Raw genomic sequence first — 15,753 nt, 5'->3', positions numbered from 1 at the left:
ATTTCAGGCAGCCCTTGTCCACACAAAGGGGAAAAGGAAAAGGCTGGGAAAGGGAAAGCCAAACTGGGGACTCCTCAAACCCACATTCTCCTCTACACCTGTCTGCCTGACCCAGCTGGGAGAAGCTATAAGCTTACTCACTTATGACACTATTAAACCAGACACTTTGGCAAATCACAGGGTGAGGTGAAAAACACACACTCGTCACAAGCTGAGTGGCACAGGCCCTAAGACCAGTCAGAAAGATGCAATGAGCAGCACATCTATTTAATTTTACGTTTTGTGATGATATATACAGGCTAAACAAGAACACAATTACATAAGCTGAAATATTCTATAGGAGATACACACCTCACAGAAAGTCATTAAATGATTTTAAAACTCTGACACGATAGTTTCTGGAAAATATGCAGATAGTTTTTCTTAGGCTAATCTTTGAAGTTTCCTGTGATATGGGTTATGTTTCAACCTATGTAGAATTCAAACAGCACACTCAATTCTTTTCACCTAGTGCATGGACGCCTTCCCTTTAATGAACTTCTCTCAGCTGCTGCTCTGTATCACCGTGAGCCTTTTCTGTCAAATCACAATCGCTTTAATGAGAAAGCAATAACTCTAGGACTACGTCTGACAAACAGATCCTTAAAATATTTTTCACTCTTTTGTGCAAGACAATGAAAAAAGACAAAAAAAAAAAAAACAAAAAAAAAACACACACACACAAAAAAAAAAACCCCACACAAGAAATTTGTAGGGTATGAAGCCAGAAAAAAATCAAGCTTAGCATATATCTTGGTCTTCTGAAAGATGTGGTTGTTCATAGAAAGAAAAATAAGATAAAATAAAAGCATCCCTAAAATACAAAAGGGTGTGATTCATTAAAGTGGTTATGTAAGACGACAGTGCCATAACTCTGATTAAGTCACCTTACAGCAGCATGACACTGGTGTAAGGAGGGATAAATTAAACCCTGTGCTTTCATTTTCAGGTATGCCCAAGTATCAAACAGCAGGAATAGTTACAGCTTCAATAGCTCCCAAGGTCCCAACAAGGAAAATCTTAAGGGTGAGTTCAACTTGGGAGATGTAGTTCCCCTTGACTTTAGTAGGAAACATGCTGGAGAAAAAAAAAAAAGAAAAAAAAAAAAAAGAAATGGGGTGTTATTCTTTGATATGAAGGCACATTTTCCAGCCAGTGTGGAGGGAAGACATGCAGTGCTTATAGTGTTGTGAGCAGTCACACAGCCAAGGTCACTTCCCTTCTCTGTACTCAAGGACTTTTAATGCATCTCTTAATATATGTATTTTAATATATATACATAAATAGATATATATATTGTTTTTTTCTTAGCTGAGTTGCCGTCCTGAGGAGCTTTTATCATTACATTAAAGATCTTATTTTTGCTCTAACTGACAGACGCCGCAAACTATCTATGAAGTCTGGCAGTCAACTACAGATATTTGTTCTCTGCAGATTTATTATACCTCAGTGGTCCCCTCATGGAGCAAATTCACCTCATTCTTGAGTATAGTCACTGGATCAGAAGCAAGCCACACTGCAGACTGCCTTTGAGGACAGACACCTGAATCACTGTCCTGACAGACTGCTGGGGGAAAGGGGCGATGCCAAAGCCAGAGCTCATCAAATTGGCAAACTGTATCCACAGATATTCTCTATCTGCCACCAACTGTAATGCATTGTGGCCAGGACATATTTTCTACCTATGCAAGATACCCAGAATCACCTCAGTCAATTCAGTTCAAAACTAAAAAATATAGCACAAGGAACAAAGCACAAGAATTCGCTACAATCTGTCAAAGGAAAAGGAACTGTGATTTAGCAATATGGTTTAGTGCAAGATACACATGGAAATGGGACACTTGGTATATCAGTCCTAATGTCTACGCTTTCCTGGGTGAGTATGGGAAAGCACTTAGCTGAGCCTCCATTTATTCTCGGTAAGCCAGATGACTTATTTACCTATCTACCAGTGGGGTAATTGCCAGGGACTTAATGGCCTCTTTATCAGGCGCAGTGTTTTGGAAGTGTTTCAGGCTGAAAGGCACTATCGAGAGCGAGGCACAGACAGCGGCACAGGGCAAGGAGCAGGGACAGCACGTTAGTGGGGTGTTTTTTAAGTCATTTGGCAAATGAATCTGTAACCTCCTGAAGTAAACCTTGCAGCCACAAACACAGCTGAAGCTTTAGAGTTGCAATAAAACTGAGAGCATGTGATCATGACATGGACCACAGTACCGTCTCTCCCTATTACATTGTATCATCAATGCTAATTTGATTTCTCTCTGAAAACGATGCAACTATCCATTACAGTTATCTACAATTGTAGTACCTTCCTATTTTTCCCTCTGTTCTTGCTTCAAGAGTTTGTCAGTGTTTTATGGGAGTTTTGCTGCTGATCAATCCCGTGTTGCCATCTGCCTGCTCCTGACAAATCCCATTCAGGAACACCTCCCTTTAGGGGCTTGGAAAGCCTCAGGATGCGTAGACGGATGTCATTTACTTGAGCTGATCTTTTCCCCAGGCTCCCTGTTGGCATCCCTTGAACAGGTGAGTGTTCAGCTGGTATAAATCAGCTGAGCTCTCTTGGGACTCATTTACATCAACTAAGAATCCAGCCCAAAATATAGAGCTAATTTCTCAGGTAACAGACTGTCAGACTGTATGCCTTGCTGAAAAGACCATTATCGGCAAAAGAAGAGATAGAAACACTTAAAATGTGGTGCTGAAGCTGCAATTCTGGCAACTTGTTCACATAGCAGGTGAAGTAGGGGGCAGAGGCTCCCCACCAGCCCCTGTCCATTCCCAGGGACATCAACAGAGCTGTGAGCTAGGTTTTGCCTTTCAAGCCAAGAGAGTGCCTAGCAATTATTGTAAAATAATAATAATAATAATAATAAACAAACAAAAAAAACAGAAGGCACCAGGTGATAAAACCAAGATTACTGAGAATTTGAGTTGAAACTTTATTTGGAAAAGTAGTTTCACATTAAATGAATGCCTGTCTTTGTGAAAGAGCATTTAAAAATATGAATTTGGGACACAGCAACACTACAGTTGTCTGTTGAGGGCCTTGCCAAGCCTATCAGGTTCAAGAAGAATATATCAATAAATAAATGAAAATATAGTTGCCTAATAAGGAAACATGAATGCCCATTATTAATAAGGGGAAAATAGAGGGATGTCACCAGCTAATTTTGCAATAGCATTAACTATTACATTCACAGATATTAAAGGATTCAGTGAAGACACCATTCATGGTAACATATGAGAACACAAAGAACTACCTCTAACCAATGCAAACGCCAACAATGACAACCCAAATGAGTCTCCGAGGTCAGCATAAGGTGCCTACATGCCCATCAAAATAAAAAATGGTCTTCATCAAAAAAGTGTTATATTCTGCTACAACCTCCGCACACCTAGGGATACTAGAAGTGATGGTCCCTTTCCAGTTACTACTGCATTGTAGGTCTGAATTTGTCTGTATCCCATTTTCTGCATCATGGCAATTTTTTTTTTTTTACCTTTACAAAAATAGATCCGACTCTTCCAGCATGTATTTTGCAATGAGAGATCTGCTCTACTCAAACCCAACACGTTCGCTGTGCACAATGACAGAATTTCACTTTATTGCACAAATCACTCTATCCTACCCCAACTTGCAATTCGAGGTAACATTCACAGAGGCAGAATGGAGCCAGCAGAAGCCCGCACGGCATAGTGTGCTATCGGTGAGCGGACAGCCAGAAAGAAGCACGGCTGAGGATGCTAATGTAAATGAAAGCACACAGTGCAGTCAAAGGTACATTTGCAGTGCAAATGTAAATAGTACTGCGCAGTCAAAGGACCATGACTACACAGGATTAAGGGGGCTTTGCATGATCTGGCTGTGTGGCTACAGCCCCACAAACGGATCTGTGGATTAACCACGTTGAGCAAATAGCCAGAGCAAAAAGGGAAATGGAGTATGATGCCACTCACTGAAATTTTACTTTGTCCCAAAACATATCCACCTCTGATTTGCTTTTGCAGATACAAGAGGAAAAATACACAAAGCTGGTCCCTTGTCCCAGCTGTCAGGATTGCAAAACAAATGAGAGATTTGAATAAGTTTATTTAATTGTTACCAGTATTAAGGCCACCTCAAGGGAATTGTTCTTAAAAGAGAATAATTTGTGGTAGATAATAAATTATATTTTCCTCTATTTTCTTCCCTGGGAAAAATCTACTAAGACTTTATAATTAAAAAGTCCTAAACATAGTTCAGCTAAATGTTTTTAATTGAAAAATGGTCTATTTTAAAAAACATCCTTTTTTTTTTTTTCATGAAAACTGTGTTTGCTCTCTTGAGAAATGTCAAGGAAAATTATTAACAGACATTCTTGATCAAAATTGCTAAATGAAACATTTCTTTACTCATGCAGCATCTTGAAGCCCTAACATTTTAATTCCATTTCTATTTGAAAACGCTGACCAAACAAACAAACAAAAAAAACTTTCTCTAATCCCTTTTAATAACAGTAATAGATATTAGTTTGGAAGATATAAAACGTGTTCAGGCATGCATGTGATTCACCAAGTTGTCCTTTTTCCTCTCTACCCCTCACAGATTAATCAATCCCCAGTGACCAAGGGAGAGCTTCCTGTCTGTTTTTGTGGGTCTTGTCCTTTTAAAAATTTTATTTATTTCACACTTCAGGATCATTGGTTTGGATCCAAGGCACCACAATTTGATTCCATACTTTCATATGTATTTATAATGGGAAAAAAAAAAAAAAAAAAAAAAAAGCTAAACCAGAATATCAGCACTTCATTCAATTCACTGTCAAATCCTTTCATTATAAGTTATAATTGGATTCCTTTGAACAACAATTTATTCATTTATAAAGATCTTATCAGCTTTTAAGTGAGAGCAAAAATTCATGTTTACTTACTGATGTGTATAGGTATCCTTCACTGTTCATTGCCAGATACAATTTTGTTTGAACCCCCTGAATCGCCACCACTCGTAAACCCACAGGTATGAGGTTAAACAAAGCTAGGAGAGAAAGCATATGGAAAGCAAAATTAATCCTTTAAAGTATGCAGTTTAGATAGAGAATTAAGCCATAATTACTAGAACCAAATAAAACACGTCCATTCTTGCATATATTAATTTCTGTGAGTGCTATGAAACAATACTGCTACTTTGTCTTATATAGACATTTCTACCAATAGCTCAGAAATTATCTACAGAGGATGATCAGCATATTTGCCCCCTTCTGAAGATAGTAAACTGGAGGTACTGAGAGATGAAATAACCCATCTGCCTCATGAGCAGAAGAGAATTGAACAGAATTTAATTTAATTTATTTTTTACTGGTAATAAATGTGGGGGGAAAAAAAGAAAAAAATACCCCCAACATTTTTCAAGATTATCTCTTTATTTTTCTTTTTCAAATTAAGATAAAACTCTGTAAATGTTTTTTGAACAAAAAGGAGCAGCAAGATGAAACTCAGAAAAGTTAAAACCCTTCATTAACATCTTAAAACGCCTTGGTTTAGTTTAGTCTTTTTGAGAGAAGAATGGTTTTGAATAAACAGGGTCAAATAACCTCAAAATTGAATGAAATGACAGCATATTCTTTAGATCAAGCCCTAAATCTGTCTCTTCAAAGATGAGATGCTTTGAGTGTTCTGCTTACATTTATGCTTGTATACACACTAATAGCAGCAGTATTTATAAGCAGAGAAACCTTTTTTTTTTTTTTTTTTTTTTTTTTAAAGAGATACTGGTTTGTAAAGTGGCAAATTATTAAAATAAGCAAAGCTCTGCCAAGGCTTAGATTCTTAACTATGTTAAAAGTGAACACAAGTAATAATGACTTGAATGTTGTGTTCTGTGTTTCATATGGTAGTCACAGCATTGAGCCTGCTGGAGTTCAAGCAGTGTTTGGACAGCGCTCTCAGATATAGGGTCTGATTTCTGTGTGGTCCTGTGCAGACCCAAGAGTTGGACTCGATGATCTTTGTGGGTCCCTTCCAACTCGTGATATTCTATGACATGCAGGATTAAAATAAAAAGGAGAAGTTAACAAAATTTTCAAGGACTGTTATCATAACCCAAAACATCTTCCAGACTGCTGCGTAAGTGCAGAGTTAGGGTGAAGCAATGCCAAACGGGCTCTTATTTTCAATGGTCTATTCTTTGGCTATAGAACTCCAGCCTGCTTCAGGCTGAACTTTGGTATTTAAGGGCACTATCTGAAGCCAATTTAAAACTGAATTATGAATTTGAAATATTTTTATTATTTTCCAAAAGAATTATGACCCATTATAAATACCTTTTTCAGCCTGGCAACCCTGATAATTGTCATATTTAATTACAAGAAAATTCTTAGCCTGCCAGCATTTAGTACAGATCCTTAATCCTGGGTGCGGGTTTGTGAAAAACGTATCAAACCAGGAAAGCACAAATATATTCACGTCCTACCTCAATAAAGGCATAGCCAGAAGTGCCCTGGGGATGAAGAGCTAATTTCTGGTGAAAACACCCTCTGCTCAGTCAACCAGTTGGACCTCCCTGTGCTGCCCTGGGTTTCTCTGAGAATCTCAGCCCCACAGAGCAGTGAAGATGGGGTACCATGGTGAATAAGGGGTACCATGGGCTCCTGGAGGACAGAGCCTGCCTGGCTGTCCTGGCACATGACAAACTATGATTGTTCTGCTGTGAGCTCAGGGCACTTCCGAGCACTGAATTTCCTGCTCTCTGCTTTTTCTACCATGGTTGTATATAGCAGACCAGCTGGAAATATGCAGAACTAATAAATACAGGAGATCTTAAAGTCACATCTATGTTTTTCTTTTCCCTTCATATACACAAATGTACATGCAGACACACACAGGCACACAGCCCCTACTCACACTCGCCTGCAAGCACAAAATCAGCAGAAATGGCTTTCTCTTCACTAAAACAAAATCTCTTAGTTCTGTGCAGTTTTTAGCAAACAAAATGTAGACTTTCACTAAGGAAAATGCTCAGCTATGGATTTCTCATTCTTTCTATCAAATGCTTGAATTTATCCGTGGGAGAAAATATTCTATCTGACTCAGAGAACACTCCCTAGGAAAGCCCAGTTTTGCAATTCAACCCTCAACAAGCAGCATCTGATCTCCATTTATGCAGGAGAGCACAATTTAAAGCTCAGTATCCAAGCAGAACCTGGAGATCTTGTTTGAAAGATGCTCTTTTAAACGGTGTTTTTTGAGTAGGACAAGCAAGGGTGTAAGTATGGGCTATACTGCAAATAGTGCTACCAACCTGCCAGTAGATCAGCTGAGGACAGGGCAAAGCCTAGGTCAGTCAACAAGATGGAGCTTGCAGCCACAAGGCAGAGATAGGCTTTACTGAGCAATACTTGGCTGTGCTGTACTTGGCAAAGTGAGCAGAGACAGGATGCTGAGCGAGGGCTAGGGGACTTGCTGCGCCGGATGCTCAGCTGCTCTCCTCCGCAGCTGAGAATGTTTTCCTGCCATAAACGTACGTGCTCTATTTTGAGGCAAGGCGAGGGGTGGGCACACTCAGAAGCTGGTGTAGATGCTGATGGGATTGGCAGCTGCTAGAGCACAGACTATAGGAAGTTGCAAAAAGGGCTGCTGGGGGAGTAACACAGTCTCTGCATTATGGCCAAGAGTAGAGCTGCGCAGCATCCTACTCCATGAGCACCCACTGCCACAGACAACAGGCATGGGAGTCTATCGCATTTCTAATAGTTGACCCTCATGGGGGTGAATATAACAGAAAGAGGGTCAACAAAGCCATGGGAAAATAAATTGGTTGCTACTATGATCAGTTTGCATTAGCATGAAACAATGCAGTTATTTGCATCCTAGCCTTTTCCTATTACATTTGCACTGTGTAAAATAAGGATGTAATATCCATCGTAATGAAAAATGTGGCAATGCCTAAGAAAGAGATGATCTTTGCTACAGCCATTGTGCAACACAAGCTGACATAGAATTTGAGCTGCAAAATAGAGGCAGTGGGTCACAGCTAGATTTATTCACATATACATTGCTGTGACATCTGTGTCGTCCTTGGCTTGGCCACCTGGACTTTCACATACCTTCAGCAGGGTATTGCTTCCTACGTTTCCCTACTATACAAGTCCTCAAATCTCTTTGTCTTGCCAAAACTGGGGAATAAATTCTGCTTTGATTTAAAACCTTACCCTATTTAACACGTTAAATGAGGCAGAATCTGGTTCTCAGCCAGGAAATCCCTTCTACAAGGCACTTCCTCAAATTACATGGACTCTTGGCTAAAAATGACATCTGGTGAGCTCTACAGCTCTTTGTCCCTATGTTTCACTTATTGCCTACACTCTGCTCCAAAATCTGAGCTTTCTTTTAAACTCCTTGCAGTTGTGGATGCGACCTTGTTTTTGTGAACCATGCGTGAAACAGTGGGTTTGCAGAGATTGAAATAATTGCTTGCAAGTCAGGAGCCAAAGGGCATCCTCAGGCAAACTTCCCAATAGCTCTCAGTAGCAAATGATGGCGAAGGTGGAATCCTGTGCCCACACTGTCAGGAGCCTGAAACAGGGGACACAAGCTCTCTCCATCCCTGAAATGAATGTGGAAGGCAAATGCTAACATTGAAACGAGGAGACCAGGCAGACTATCATGTTAGTTTGCTCTAAAAGCTGCAGTGGCAGAGCCTCAACGCTGTGCAGCCACTTCACTGGTCACAGCTGAATTTGAGGATGTTCCCCTTGTTAAGGAGAATTTTAATTATCTCACTACAATGCAAAGCAAATGGTCATTGAGCAACTGTTTAGTGAAGATGACAAAAGAGAACAGCAATGACATCCTTTAGGGATGTAAAGAGAAAGAAGCAGAGCACGGGTCCTCTACAATGTGGAAGGGGACAACTTCTGTGGCTCTCCTGTGGTGCACAGAGATGGGGCAAAGGAGAGATCTCTCTCCAGAAATCAGAAGAAATAATTTTAGAGGGCCTGATCCACCTAATATTCACTTGAGCAAGGATTTAGTGGAAACTCATTATGTGGTCTCTGATCCCCAGCAAAAATCAGTCTCTCTTGAAAATGTCATTGAAAAAATGTTGCTATTAGAATAAGTTCAGGACAACAGGACATTCAGGTATATACATTTATCTTACAAAAAAAAAAAAAAAAAAAAAAAAAAGAGCAATATATGCAAAAGCATGTGTTTTTTAATGACAAAAACTCTCCTATGTTTGAACAGTTGGATATTGCAGCCCAGCTGCCACCATTTCTGGGCACCATTATGTTTAAGCATACAGCATTTTGGAAGGCTGATGTCCAGAAACCAGAGTTTTATATGATTTGCTTTGTAATCTGTCAAGTTATGGTAAATCTAAGGACACAATGAAAATAAAAATATCTTAGAACTAGACACATCCATATGAATGTCAAAAGGACAGGTTGCCATAAATTTTTATCTCATTCAGAGTGTTAGAATCCCTACTAGAGGAATTCCAAGTAAAATATTTGAATGAAAAATCCCTCCAAAAATAAGATGGAATTTCACATATTTGCTCTGGTACACTATAAGTTTATGACAATACCTTGCACTGATGGAGAAGGTAAGGTTTGCCTCTATTTTCTTCTTTTTATTTTTAAAGATGTTTATCGAATTACCCTGAAATCCTGAACCATCTGTACTGATCGGTACTGATTTTTAAAATCATAAATATCAGATAATTCACTTGAAAGAAAAGCCGTATTTATGATCCACAAGGGCCATTCTTAGTGTAGATTTTGTGCCTACACAGAGGAGAACTCAGTAAAATGGCAGAATCTTCTCAGCACTGCACTGATCTGGTCTTTGTGTCACCTTTTCCATGAGTGAGGACCTGGAGCCAGCCCTCAGGTGTCCCTACAGGCACTATGCTTGTGCTCTGCCCTAGGGCCAGCACCTTCAGTGGCTGCAGAGGAGACCTCCAGCAGTGTAAGAAGTTCCTTCTGTCACTCAGAAGTGAATACAGAGATGTAAAAGGATTAAAGAGGGCTTATGAAAAAGTGATCGGACAAGTAAGGTAAGGTACTTCCTACTGCATCCAGCACTTATTTGGCCATAGTCAAGTGCACTATAAAAATGAAATGATGCTTCTCCAACAAGTGCTTTTCATATTAAAAAGATATCATTTAAATCAGTACTTTTTAGTAATTAATGTTTGTAAAAAGGAAGGTCTGCCTGTTTATTCCCTGGTTTGTTGATCAGGTGGCCTGAAATACCTTCTCAAACACCTTTTCCTCCCAGCTTCTTTCAGAATGGAAACTTAGTTTAAGCTAAACAGTAAAGATGTGTGAAACATTTAAACATTTTATTTAAATACATAAAATCTACTCTCTAGTCATCTTTTCCTGTTTTCTATTAATCGTTAAAATTGTTAAATAGACAGAAATCCACAGTTTTTTTTTGTTGTTATTTTTTTCCCCCTCAGAAAAGCTGGGGGAAAACTGGTTGGAAGTTGAAGGTATAATTAAGTTTAGAAGGGGTAAAAAAAATAATAATAGAGAAATGTGAACTTTAAAATGATGATGAACTCACATTATGTGAGATAACACAGTTCTGTTTGAATGAATGCCTGCTTCGGAGTGGAGATAGCATTATTCTATTTCAGGCACTCTGAGTAGGCGAGCAAATTTTCCCAGTTGAAAAAAAAAAATCTAATAAAATCCAAAGGACAGCAATGAACTTCTCTAGATTACCATGGAGATAACATTTGCTTTGTTTGTCATATGTGTCATCATTACTTTCTCTAGTTCATTATTTCTATAAGTGATTTTTATTTGCATTTCTTTCAGATCCAGTAAGTCTGAAAGACTTCTGCGTTGTGAGCACAGCGTTAATGCTGCTTCCACTCACTCAGTCATTCTAGGACAACACGTTTTGATGGACCTATATGGGAAGAATGAGACACCACAATTCACAAACACACCAGTTATTCTCATGTCACTTACTATAACTACTGTCCTCCTCTTTTGTTCCATCAATTGTTCCATCTGCTTGCAACTGCAAGTGGTATCCTTGCCTGCTGTATAGCTTTGTTACTATACCTTTAAGCTGAGGCTCTGTAAAAAAAACAATAGTGAGATTAATGTGGGAAATCCTGATGTGCCATTCCAACCAAGCAGGAAGCTAAAAACAAATCTCCTGGTTTCTTCTCAAGGCTGAGATATCAAAAAAGATTGAAGACAAAATCAGGGCAACCAGCTTAGCAACACTTTTCATTAGGGCGAGATCAAATCCGTGCCTATAAAATAAATTGCCAAAATGATTAAATGCCACTTTCTATTGTAATGTAGGCACAACATTAAAATCTGCTTCCAGTGAATACAAATTCCAACAGTGTGCTGCTTGGCCTCAGGAGTTCAGCCCTATCTCATTTCAGATTAGAAATGAGTTGGCAAAGAGTGCATTCTGCTTTTTAAAAAGGTGTGATTTCTTAAATGGAGAGTAAAAAGAGGACTACTATGATAGCACTAATAAGAGCTGTAGTGACAGCTGAGAGCCTAAATATATAGCAGCAAAAATTTACCACAGGAACTGCTGCAGCTCTAATAAACAAACCCCCAGTCCTCGCTGCTCCAAAGAGTACAGAGCAACCACAGTGATAAACTACTCAATGAACATATGGAAAATGGAGGGGAGAACCCTGAAATCCAGCAATGTGTGGAACTGCAAAATAAATATTACCATAAGGACTGAGGTAATTACCTCATCAGCTAGAAGAAGAAAGATCAAAACAACATATACTTTGAATAGATTTTTTTTTTTTCATAACAATTCTCATATTCACAGTTAGAAAGGAAAATATCTCAAATGGTTTCAGATCGTTCTAGACCAAACCAGGATTTGCCGTCAAGATTTAAAACATCTAGGTAATGCATCAGGAGTAATTGGGGGGGGGGGGTGGGGAGAGAAAAAAAAAAAAAAGAAAAAAGGTCTACTGCCACTGAATCCCAATGACATCTGCATTGTAGTCATTTCATACAATTATGCTTGTCAGGAGGCGATGCATTCTCTGCATCTCTACAGCTCACTCCACAACAGTTTACTTAATTCAGAGATTGGGAAGATATCATGTATCATTTCCAACTTCCAATGTCTGAATAAGACTCATGTTTGTAATCACAGATATTAGGGAGCTCTGTTGCTGTTCTTCATTTTAGTAGGAGATGAAGGGAAAAGCTTATAATAGTTTACAAAAGTATATTACTTCCTATTAGCCACCTTTAATAAGGGTACCAACAGATGCAGAATTCTTATTTACCAACTAATCTGACAAAAAATTAATGCAACCACAACTTTGGCTTCTTAACCATCCAAAAGCTGTAAAGCTTGCTTGTAAACTGCAAGCAAGGCACGTCTTCAGTGGCTGGTGAGAAAGGCAGACAGGTTAAGTGGCTAACGACATCAATGTTTCAGCACAGCAAAGCGATAGCAACACTACCAGAGGGTTTTGCTCCTCCCATGTACAGAAAAAAACACAACACAACAAAACACAACACTCAGATCAGGGACTGAGCCTTCATGCCTGGTCTTTTGCACCTCTGACACAGAGAGGATCATGTCTGCAGGCAGCTGCATCTATGAGATTCCTAGAAAGGAACAGGGCGCTGAGGCAAAACTCTGGAAGGCATCAGCAAAAGCAAGAAGCTTCTTCTGCAATCAGCAAATAAAGCAAGGCACTGGCATTCTGCAAAGCAGGAAGACAAAAACAGAGCTCTAGGCTGCCAAGTTATTTAACATACAGCTAAAGAAGGTGTGTGTGGGGGGGAACTTCCCCTGCTAACATCTCCCCCACAAATAAATCACGTGTGTTTGTATACGTATAGGCGTAACAGAGAGACAGACTACTGAACTGCCACTGCTACTGCGTGGGTGCACACAGGTGTGCAAGTGAGGCAGAAAGCCATGGTGTGCGCTACCCAAATAAATCAGATGAACACAATCCGTGAGAGGACTAGCATATGGTACCCATGCCTATCGGATCATACAAGCCAGGAGTGACCTGTAAGTTCATTTTACCAGCCCTGAGACATTGGTCCCCCCTTCCCCACAATTGACACACCCCAGTTTGCATTAAATAAAGGAAAACAACCCCCCAAACACATAACCCTTGCCAACCTGGTCGCCTTCTTCGCCTTTTCTTGGAGCCAAAGAGTTTGACCCTGGAAAACACATTCAACTTGTTCTTGTCGCAGCTTCCCTTGCTCTTGCTGGGGCTGTTGACACACTTACAGGCATTGGACTTCTCCCGCTCCCTGGCTTGTCTCTTCTGGCGGATCAGGGAGCTGGCGATGGCTGCAGCCATGGCCGCCACCGCCCCGGCGCCACCGGCGGGTCAGGCACGCAGGGTCTGCTGGCCGGCCACGGGTGCCACGGCCAGCATGCTGCTCAGCTGTCCCCAGTGCCGGGGCCGCTGCTGGGTGTCTTGGCCAATGCCACCCACCTCCAACCGGCTTGGAGCCTGGGAGGCACCAGTGCCTCAGGTCAGGATGCAACAGTTTAGGTCAAAACGGTTTTGTCAGGTGGGATTTTCCCCTTTTGATTTTCTGGTGCCTTATTATTTTTTTTAAATTTTATTCCTCCCAACTTCTGACAGAGGAAAGTTTGCAGGCAGAGGTGAGCGCTTCTATGGAGATCAAACAGGCGATTTGCAAGACATCCCTCTGAGCTTCTCCAGACGCGCTATTCACATGCGGACACGGCACATCCACTTGGTGCAAGATCATCGCATCTCTCCTAGCCCCAATTTCTCCAGTTAACTTTTCTCCCCACCCAACCCCTCCCCATTCAAATCCCAGCAAACACCTGTTAGACTCCAAGCAGGGTCTGTCCTGTTGCAGGGGGTTTTCTGGATCCTTTTTCCTCCTCTCTCTCAAAGAAGAGATCCGAAGCAAGTGGCAATGGAGACACCGGGAGGAGGTGCTGATGCCTGGAGCCTTGGCTGCTTGCTGCCGAATGCCTCGGGAAGCCTCTTCCCCTCCACTCCTTACAGGTGCCGCTGCCAGCTCAGCCTCCCCTCCACGGATGCTTTCGCCTTTTGCACTGCAACACTTGTCACCAGGCGGTAAACAGCCAGAGCTCCCCTGACAGCCCCAGTCGCCGGCAGCTCGGCGCTGATGCTGCAGCAGCCGTAGTCCTCAGGCAGCAGATGCACGCACTCGCACACACCCCACGAGCTGTGCGCTGGCTACAGAAATGAGGCGACGCAGCAAGCAAGCCCCTTATCGCCACCCTCCCCTCCTCCTCCTCCTCCTCTTCTCTCAGGCTCTTTGTGCGGGGAGGTGCAGCGGGGGCCCCGGAGCTGAGGGTGGGCTGCGGGAGCTAGCGCACCGCGGCTGCTGGCCCTGGCTGTCCCCAGGGGGCTGTGGGTACCTGGCGGTGACAGAGCCGCCTCCCGGGGAGGCGCAGACACCCAAACAAACGTGACCGTGATGAGCAAATAGCTGGCACCAGGTTTTCGACAGGGGAGGACACCTGGCTGGCACCTGGTTGGAAGCAGGGTGGGCATCAGCCCCAGCTCCCCCCCCAGTCCTGCTAGGGAGGGTCCCCTCTGCCCCACTGGTTTATTGGGGCTCTTTGCTTCCTTCCTTTCCTCCCCCCTCATACCTCCTCCCAGCTCCAGTCCGCCAACTGGGACTCAGAGAGGGCAATTCCCTTGTCACTGCAACGTTCTCCCTTGTCCCTTTGTCCCCCTCACAGGGCTTCTGTATCCCCTGGGGTCTGTGGCACAGTGCGGGGACCTGGGCAGGGAGAAGCAGCAGTGCCTGGAGACTGGGAGCAGAGCCTGGTGACACATCTGGCCACCCTACCACGGTTAACGCCCTGCAGGGCAGACACCAGCCCCTGCACACATCTGTGCCCCAGGATGCAAGAAGCAGGAAGTCCTTGGGGTCTCCCTGCAACATCCCCCTCCCTGTTTTTCAGCATGCTTTCAATGGCTGGAGTCTAAAATAAAGGCAATTCAGGCTAGAAACAAAACAGAGGTTTGCAACCCAGATGGCAAGCAACATTTGAAACAATTAGTTTCAACCTGAGGCAGAGGGGATTTGCAAACCCTTGTAGGGCTGAGGCAGGGTGGGATGTCCTGGGAGGGGGAGGCTGAGGACTGAATCCTTGCAGGATCTGAGCTCTGCAGGGCCACTATGGGAAAGGGCTTCCACCAGGCAAGCCCAAAGCTGCATCCTGTGTGTCCTCGCCCAAACCCAGCCCCCCCCTGGGGCTAATCAAAAGCAGACTGATGCAGACAGGTCCATGGGACAGCGTGGAATCTCAGGTGTGATTTCAGACTCAGAGAGACATCGCAGGAAACCTGCCCCTCCTGCCCCTTCTTTCTCTCCTCCACACACCCCTGGCAAAGCCACATGCTTCTCTCCTCCCTCTCCAGGCTCACACACTGTGGTCCCAGGCACCCACAGTGGAAAATGTGCCACCAAACATTAAAACGCTATTCACTATACCTTTACAAACATTACAGTCCTTCCCCAATTTAGAAACAGCTCGTGACAGTTGCCAATCTGTTTCCTCCAACTGGGAACTCCTGCCCAGTAAAACAAGTTGCATGGCCTGGTCTTAATAATAGAAATATCCGTAACGCACAAGTTTTAACACGATGTTGGATTGAATGTACATGTGCCATCACAGCCTGAGACCTTGACAGCTAACTCTGTGTATTGAATGTGGCAGCCCCACATC

At 42.3% G+C, this 15,753-nt stretch overlaps 1 protein-coding gene across 4 annotated transcripts in view; it reads right to left on the bottom strand.

Annotated features, from left to right (window-relative positions):
* The window catches only part of FGF13 (fibroblast growth factor 13), a 228,174-nt gene that overhangs the window by 46,950 nt on the left and 165,471 nt on the right, over positions 1 to 15,753 (bottom strand). For 3 of the 4 annotated variants that reach the window (XM_084535177.1, XM_084535180.1, XM_084535179.1), the window contains 2 exons: positions 11,010 to 11,120; positions 4,956 to 5,059 (listed from right to left, as the gene is read on the bottom strand). In XM_084535177.1, the coding sequence (XP_084391303.1) occupies positions 4,956 to 5,059; positions 11,010 to 11,120 (215 nt within the window). Of the gene's footprint in view, positions 1 to 4,955; positions 5,060 to 11,009; positions 11,121 to 13,179; positions 13,831 to 15,753 lie in introns of those variants that run through there. The other variant, XM_084535178.1, reaches the window with a different exon arrangement.

Source organism: Aythya ferina (assembly GCF_964211825.1).
Source record: "Aythya ferina genome assembly, chromosome: 13".
Taxonomy (NCBI): Eukaryota; Metazoa; Chordata; class Aves; order Anseriformes; family Anatidae; genus Aythya; species Aythya ferina.
The sequence above is the reverse complement of the archived record's forward strand: the minus strand, read 5'-3'. Positions and strand labels throughout refer to the sequence as shown.